The sequence below is a fragment of the Symphodus melops genome, assembly GCF_947650265.1.
Source record: "Symphodus melops genome assembly, contig: scaffold_129, whole genome shotgun sequence".
NCBI classification, from domain to species: domain Eukaryota; kingdom Metazoa; phylum Chordata; class Actinopteri; order Labriformes; family Labridae; genus Symphodus; species Symphodus melops.
The window spans coordinates 55136-64276 of NW_027636589.1; the positions used below are offsets into that span (position 1 = coordinate 55136).

At 41.1% G+C, this 9141-nt stretch overlaps 1 protein-coding gene across 1 annotated transcript; it reads left to right on the forward strand.

Moving 5' to 3' along the window:
* The first annotated feature begins 333 nt into the window (after positions 1-333).
* Positions 334-2192, forward strand: LOC306819330 (C-X-C motif chemokine 13-like). Its single transcript, XM_079373111.1, has 4 exons — positions 334-419; positions 1272-1389; positions 1557-1637; positions 1812-2192. Exons 1-4 carry the CDS (start codon positions 353-355, stop codon positions 1843-1845), a joined length of 300 nt encoding a protein of 99 aa, XP_079229237.1. The 5' UTR covers positions 334-352; the 3' UTR covers positions 1846-2192.
* The last annotated feature ends 6949 nt before the right edge of the window (positions 2193-9141 follow it).

The window sequence follows — 9141 nt, forward strand, 5'->3', positions numbered from 1 at the left end:
TGTAAAGAGACAACACTTGTTATGAATGAATTAAAGTGATACAAAAAAAGATTGATTGAGTAAAAATGGACTTTCAGAGGGGAACCCCATCATTTGCCTTTACCCCCCCCCCCCCCACACACACACACACACACACACACACACACACACACACACACCCCCACACTCTAACACACACACACACACACACACCCACACTCTAACACACACGCACCACAAATTGATTTGCATTGTAGTATGTAAAAGTCTGGTAACTCTACACACTTCCTTTTTCTCTGCTTTATAAACACAGACTGTCCTTGTTTCATTCTCACATTCTCCTCAGAGCTGAAACTTTGAAGCTGCTGTCAACATGGCATCCACACAGCTGATCGTCATGACAACGCTGACTCTCTGCTGCTGCATCATCAGCCTGCAAGGTAATATTTTCACATTCAAATATTCCCTTGATAAAGATGTAGCACGTTTTCATCTCCTTTTAAATCTGAATATTCACTCCAGCCTGTTTTGTTCTCAGTGTTTGTAAAATTAATGTTATTAAAATGTAATTAATTTTCATCTGCACAAAGTGATCATTTTACTTTTATAGATCAGACATGAGCTCAGTACAGGACTGTAGACTAACATTTCTAGGTCAACATTAAGCAAACAGCAAATAAATATATATAAAACTATAACTGAAGTATTTGTGTGTGTGTGTGTGTGTGCTGTTGCTGCCTCACAAAAAACTATACATTAAGGGCCTGATTTACTAAACGTCTACGTGTATTACGTGTGCAAACTTGATACCACCTACAAAAAATGTGTTATCTGATGTACTAACAGAGTACATCAGTAGAACACGTTAAAGCCTGTCTGAAATACTACAGCCTGTATAAAGTTTGCATCTGACATTATTCATCTAAATATTCTCAGTAGATCAAAACTCCCACAAACCAAACGGGACATCTTTTGAGTGAACACACAGTTTAGTACTCTTTAATTGAGATCTTAGTAAATCAGGTCCAAAGTGTTTGGTATAAGCTCTGGTGAGTGACTGAGAGACTCTGGTCTTTGTATGTAGCTGGGTCCTGGTCTTTGTATGTAGCTGGGTCCTGGTCTTTGTGTGTAGCCGGATCCTGGTCAAGTTTCATCATCATTCTGATTTTCCACAGTATACTGAAAATGTGTGTCAAAGAAGAAGAATGCAGCAGACTTTGACTCTTTAAGATTTAAACTTTAACTTTAAATTCAGACTGACAGAAGAATTCCCTTTATGTTGAAATGTTCAGCTTCTCCCAGATCGGGATGTTTCTGCTTACGGACCATCTCCACGTCCATCCCTGTCAAAGTCATCGACAAAATTGAGGTGATTCCAGCGTCAGGTTCCTGTCGCTGGACAGAAATCATGTGAGTAGTGAAAAAACTGTTTTTTATTCCTCATGTAAAAGTTGGCAGTCATCAGGGGTTAGGGTTAGTAAAAGTAATAGAGTAATAAAGTAAAAGTTTAACTGGGTACTAAGTAAATACAAAAACGACTCTAATTGAAAGAAAAACTCATCTTGTTTTTCTTGCAGAGTGACAAAGAGGAACGGTTCTAAAGTTTGTGCCAATCCAAATGGGAGGTGGGCTAAGGAGATGCTCCAAGCTTTACTGAGGTAATAAATGAACTTTTATAATGATCACATTTATTCAAGCACATTAACATGACCTGAGAAAAGAAGAAAACCACTTCAATTCAAACTGTCATCAGGGGAGAGAGACAGAGAGAGAGTGCTGGGTCAGCAGAAATCAAATCTGTCATGTGATTGTATTTTGTTGTTTTATTTCAGGAGAAAGACCTCTGCTGTAACCCCCCTGCTGTAACCCCAGGATACCAACACCCTGCACCCCAACACCCTGCACCCCAACACTCTGGACCCCAACACTCTGGACCAACGCCAGGGGTGACCAGCCAGCGGTGCTTTCAGCTGGCAGGGGGAGGCAGGATGTCGTTCTGGCGGTTGATCTGATCAACATGAAATCATAAAGAACCGAGTTAGGCTTAGGATAAGAACTGAAAAATAACATGAAACTGTGTCAGCAAACATTTCTGTTTCTAAAAATATCATTTTATTGATTTTGGTCCTTTTAGATTCAATGATTTCATTAACTAATAAAAGGAAACTATTCTGATTGTGCAGAAAGTTGAAAATAAAGTCACTAAACCTTCTGTTCACTTCCTATTTGATTCTGTGAACACAAACTGGCAAAAATAATATCAATAAAAGATACCCTTTTATGAGTCCTGTTTAAGCCAGGTGTGCCGTGCTGCTCACATGGACAGACGCTAACGCTAACGCTAAAGCTAAAGCTGCTGATTGAGTGACATTTCTTCATCTGGCAGAGCGTTCCACTGAGTCGATGCTTTTAACACAGAAAGCTGACTGCCCAAAAGCAGAGCAACAGAAGGTTACAAAACAATATCTCGTTGAAGATATTCTTGTATATCTTATTGACTCCACTGAGCGATTGATAATAAATTGACATAATGGCGGTGGCACCAAATCATTTACAATTTATATACAAGACACACGTTTGAAAAAAGCTTAAAATTCTCAAAATTCAAAAGATTATGCTTCTTGAGGATCCTGCAATGACGATGTTGCATGGGGTTTTTTGTCGAAGGTTTGTTTGTACAAGGACTCCAGGGGTTTAATGACTGTTTCAGCAGCGGGCCCCCAACATGTAATACAGTATGACATGTGGGAAAGAATCCTAGCGTGCATGAACGCCTTGGCAGCTTCATTTGAGAGACAGCCTCTAATGTGTCTAAATTTTACCAGATTGTATTTGATGAGTTTAATCATTTTTTGCACATGCAATTTAAAATTTAGTTTTGAATCCAGCATTACACCAAGATATTTAAACTTGGTCACTATTTCATTAAAATGTCAGCATCAACGTGCTGTTTGGTTTTGGAGAAGAACATTCCTTTTGTTTTGCTTATGTTAATGCTAAGACATGACATGACTCTGTGATCCTTTCCATAGCAACTGTTAACTTTTTTAGACCCAGCTCTGCTGATTTTGCATGTACATATAAAAAAATGTCATCAGTATATATTTGTATATCTATCCCGGGACACACTTACGGGAGATCATTAATATACTATAAAGATGAAAAAAGACAGAATCTTGAGAAACATCAATTATACACTTCTGATTGTTTGACAATATTAACCTTAAAACACTGAGATCTATCAGATAGATATGAAGACATCCATGCCAGTGTTTTTGGGGAAAAAATTAATCTGGACAGTTTTGGGATAAGAACATTGTGATTCTCTATATCAATGGCTTTGCACAGATCTAAGAATAAAGCACCAACCACCCCTCCTTTATCTAGCTGAGATTTTATTTGCTCTATCAGATGTAATGTAGCTGTTTCAGTGGAGGGTCGAAAACAAACTACCTAGCCAGAGAGGACAAGGTAGGGGTTAAAAACAGGCGAGATGAAGGAGTTCTCTTCAGGAATTAAAACAATAAAAGGAAATTAGAGGAAAAGAGTTCAGATGAAGGCAGTAGAGTTGTTCACCAAAAGATATCGAGCGAAGACTTAAATAAAAATAATAATAAATGGTCAATGCAAAGCAGCTCGTGAATGAAAATTTAAAGGTTTACAGTGACAAAAACGGATGTTTAGATCAAGAACATAAACTTTCTGACCCAGAAAAAGAGAATTAAAGGATCAGAGGTGGAATATTTCATAACTGAAGTTTGGACAAAAAAAGGAAACATTAAAATAGCAAGTGTTTACAATACTTGTTTAACAGGTTGTCAGTTAAATCATTGAATGAACTTCTACATGTTTGAAGGGAAGTGATACGGTTTGAACACCAATCACACATAAAGGGGTGATTATAATAATGGAAATGGGGATTGAGGAGTTAATAGAGATTAAAAATTTGCTATGTTTCAATGATGGGAGTGGTAATAAGAATAAATATGGTCCAGAATCAGCAATAGACCTTACACTGGTGTCAAATCCATTACCTGGGATTTGTACATGGAATGTAATTAACGGAACAACAACAGGAAGTGACCACTATCCCAAAATAATAAGTTGGTTTGAAAAGTGTAGTGCAGATGTATTAGTGATCAAGAAATGGAAAAAGTTGATAATAGAAATGTTGATGAATGAAATGTAGTAAAGTAGAGTGAAGTAAGTCATAGTGGACAAAGGAGTATGAAGCAGCTCAGACTCTAAATAAAGCTTTTAAACTGTTAGAAGAATCCACTTACAGGATTTAACTACATTTAAGAAGTAGCAAGCAGCTGTAAGAAGAACTATAAGAAATGCAAAGACAGCTTTTCAGAGGAAATATTGTAACTTAGTAGGAAGGCAAGGCAAGTTTATTTATATAGCACTGTTCAGACACAAGGCAGTTCACACAGAGCTTTACAGACATAAAAACATTAAAACAAAGCTTAAGGAAAGAATGCAAAATACATCATTAAAAGACGGGGATGAAAGTGAAAATACAAAGGAAGAATGTGTTGCAGTAAGGCAGACAGTATATTTCTAATGTAAAGAGTGAATAACAAAGTTTTAAGGCTGATTTTAAAGGAGTTGAGTGTGCCGGCAGTCCTCAGGTGTTCAGGGAGTTTGTTCCACAGGTGAGGAGCGTAGTGACTAAACACTGCTTCACCTTGTTTGGTTCTGACTCTGGGAACACTGAGTAAACCTCTTCCTGAGGACCTGAGCGGTCTGGATGTTTTATATTCTACAAGTAGATCTGACATGTACTTAGGGCCAAGACCATTTATTGCTTTATAGACCAGTAGTAAGATTTTAAAGTCTCTGACACACAGGCAGCCAGTGATTGAAGCACAGGTGTAATGTGCTCCACCCTCTTTGTGTTGGTGAGGACTCTGGCTGCTGCGTTCTGGATCAGCTGCAGCTGTCGGACAGATTTTTTACTGAGGCCTGTAAACACACCGTTACAATAATCCAGCCTGCTGAAAATAAAAGCATGAACAAGTTTCTCTGAATCTTGTTTGGTCAGAAAACATTTGATTCTATTTTTCAGATGGTAATAAGCTGATTTTGTGACCATCTTAATGTGGTTGTTGAATTTGAGGTCTGAGTCCATAATCACACCAAGATTTCTGGCTTGATTTGTTGTTCTTAAGGACATGGATTCAAGACAAGCGCTGACCTCTGACCTTTCCTCTTTAGGGCCAAAAACAATCACCTCAGTCTTTTCTGGGTTCAGTTGTAAAAAGTTGTGACACATCAGTGAATATAAGGGACTATGGTCATTCGTTGACACTGATATATAGAGCTGTGTGTCATCTGCATAATTATGAGAGACGTAATATTCCATGATCTGAACGAGAGGGAGCATGTAGATGTTAAATAAAAGCGGCCCAAGGATGGAACCTTGAGGAACTCCACAGGTGATCTTCACATGCTCAGATTCATAATTACCAACAGACACAGTGTAGACCCTGTCCCTGTAGACCCTGTCATTGTAGACCCTGTCCCTGTAGACCCTGTCCTGCAAGTAAGATTTAAACCAGTTTAAGGCAGTTCCAGAAACTCCAAGCCAGTTTTGAAGTCTGTCCAGCAGTATGTTATGGTCCACCGTATCAAATGCAGCACTAAGATCCAGTAGCACTAAAACTGAGACTTTAGATGCATCACTGTTCACATAGATATCATTTAGGAAGGGAGATAAGAATGGATAAAGTCTGGAGAATGATTCAGAGGATGAAGGGGGTTAAAAGAGAGGGAGGGGATGTGATGTAAAGGAGGGAGGGAAGAAAAGAGAGGCCGTGTTTAACACCCAGGTTTTGTGAAAAGCCACTTTTTCCTTTTGTTATATTCACATTTATTACTTGAAAATACTGGACGTTCATTTGCCTCTCACTAATATCTATTTTACGCCTGCAGTCGTCCAGCTTTCTGTCCAAACTCTCTGTGATGTAAACCAGTAGAACCTGACAGAAATCCTCCCGCCTCCACAAGGTTATCACCTGACGTCATTCACGCATATGTTCTTAGTAAATCACCCGTAAAACGCCCACAAGCCAAACGTGCAAACTTCTGCAGTTTAGTCCTCTTTAACTGAGATCTTAGTAAATCAGACCCTTTGTCTCCATTCATCTCCCTGATGTTTTTCACCAGCCTACTTTGTGTTAAAGTTTAAAATGAGTACATTACCCCCCCTCAAACACCACTGTACATTACCCCCCTCAAACACCACTGTTCACTACCCCCCCTCAAACACCACTGTTCACTACCCCCCCTCAAACACCACTGTTCACTACCCCCCCTCAAACACCACTGTTCACTACCCCCCCCCAAACACCACTGTACATTACCCCCCCTCAAACACCCCTGTACATTACCCCCCCAAACACCACTGTACATTACCCCCCCTCAAACACCCCTGTACACTACCCCCCCAAACACCACTGTACATTACCCCCCCAAACACCACTGTACACTACCCCCCCAAACACCACTGTACATTACCCCCCCAAACACCCCTGTACATTACCCCCCTCAAACACCCCTGTACATTACCCCTCAAACACCACTGTACATTACCCCCCCAAACACCCCTGTACATTACCCCCCTCAAACACCCCTGTACATTACCCCCCCAAACACCACTGTACATTACCCCCCCAAACACCACTGTACATTACCCCTCAAACACCACTGTACATTACCCCCCTCAAACACCACTGTACATTACCCCCCCAAACACCACTGTACATTACCCCCCCAAACACCACTGTACATTACCCCCCCAAACACCCCTGTACATTACCCCTCAAACACCACTGTACATTACCCCCCCAAACACCCCTGTACATTACCCCCCTCAAACACCCCTGTACATTACCCCCCCAAACACCACTGTACATTACCCCCCTCAAACACCCCTGTACATTACCCCCCCAAACACCACTGTACATTACCCCCCCAAACACCCCTGTACATTACCCCCCCAAACACCCCTGTACATTACCCCCCTCAAACACCACTGTTCACTACCCCCCCTCAAACACCCCTGTACACTACCCCCCCAAACACCACTGTACATTACCCCCCTCAAACACCCCTGTACATTACCCCCCCAAACACCACTGTACATTACCCCCCCAAACACCCCTGTACATTACCCCCCCAAACACCCCTGTACATTACCCCCCTCAAACACCACTGTTCACTACCCCCCCTCAAACACCACTGTTCACTACCCCCCCCCCCCCCCCAAACACCACTGTACCTTGTACATCATATCCTCTTCAAAAGGGATGTTGACCATCCTAGCACCTTTGCCATATTACCATTTTAAGCTCAAACGTCTGCATCAAACACTTTCCCCTTATAGACGCGCTGCTCGTAGTATTTTTATTTAGTATTTTTTAAGATTTATTTTTGGCCTTTATTATAGAGAGGAAAGTGGATAGAGGCTGAAATCAGGGAGAGAGACATGCAGGAAATGAGCCACAGGCCGGACGCGAACCTGGGCCCCCCGCGCGAGGACTGAGCCTCAATACATGGGTCGCGTGCTACCGCTGCGCCACCAGCGCGCCCCCTGGAAGTAGTTTTTTGAGAGGCTTAATATAGTCATAGACTCATCAAACATCACATATGATTCCAGTAGGAAAGTAAAACTTGTCATGAGGGTATAATAAGTGGGCGTAGCTAAATGGCTCAGTGGCACCCCCTTGAAATTTTCAAAAAGGCCTCCCCATGTATTTTTGTCCTACATTAACCATATCAGGACCTACATAAAATCCACTCACAATGATTGTCAAAACTTTACAGGGAATCTGTCATATTTTTTGGATTGCAAGAAAATTGGCTCAAATTCACATTTCACAGGTTAAACATTTGAACAAAGTTGTAGGAGGGGGTTCATCCAATCATCATAAACTCAGTGTCAGTGAGTGTGTTGTAAACATGTTTAAGATCTCAACTTGCTCTCTGCACGGTACTTTGTCAAAGGGCATGGCCACCAGGGGAAACAGTAAAATAAGTTTTACATCATAGTATTACATCAAAAGGGAATTGTGAGTTGTTGTATTGTTTCAAACTTAAAATTCATTCAACCTTTTCTGTTAGTATTGGTCGTACAGAGGGCAACAAATCATGCAGAAACGTTTAGCCATGAACTTTGAGCCCACACTCTATTCCTGCAGAACATTCACCCTATGACTGTCATGTTTGGGGGCTCCACGTGCAGTTTTGTTGTTTTTCCCTGTCTGTCAGTTCCCTCGTGTCTCCCCTCCCTCACTAATAATCTCATTAGGTCCAGCTGTGGTCACAAGTGCTTCCACTCTAATTAACTGGCTATTTAAACTGGCTCCTTCCAGGAAGCCAGGGCCAGATTATTGTTTTATCTCCATGGGTTTGTACCTCTGTGTCAGCTCTCGCTCTTCTAGTTATCTTGGATACTTGTGTTTATTCCTGCTTGTTAACCTCTCGTGTTTTCTTCCTCTCTGTAGTTCCCGTTCCCGTCCTTCCTGTGACTTCGTCTTCCCCTTGTCGTCTCGTGTGTCCGATCTGGCTCCTCATCACGCGTGTTTGTCTCTGAGTCGTGCGCTTGGTTCTAAAGATTTTCTGGAACACAACAATGACCTTAAATAATCCCACACTGATGTATCAACCTAGAGTAGCAATAGGGTTTCCACCTAACTCTGTCTGGTATCCATTAACTTCTTTCTGTGTGGGAGGCCATGGCCTTCACCTCCAACTACAAGCTGGACAACGTGGTGGTGATCATGGATGTTTCATAAAGGACTTAGTGACACATTTCTCCTCCTTAGTTTTCATGAACGCTCCAATGAGCGAGTCACTTTAAAAGTTTCGGCTGCAATGAATTGTGGGTCAGCACTTTCTCATCACCTTTGGCAAAGGATGCTCTAGTGTTTCCTAAGGGAGATAGATAGATAGATAGATAGATAGATAGATAGATAGATAGATAGATAGATAGATACTTTAATTCAAGTTATAAAGGAGGTTATAAAGGAAGCATTGAGCCTCCTTTTCTTCACTTTTAGAGAATTTAAAACGCTCTTATCATGGCCTCCACGTAACTGCTTCTTTATTATACAAGGGGTTTATTATATTTAGTGCTGAACATTAAAAAGCAATGCA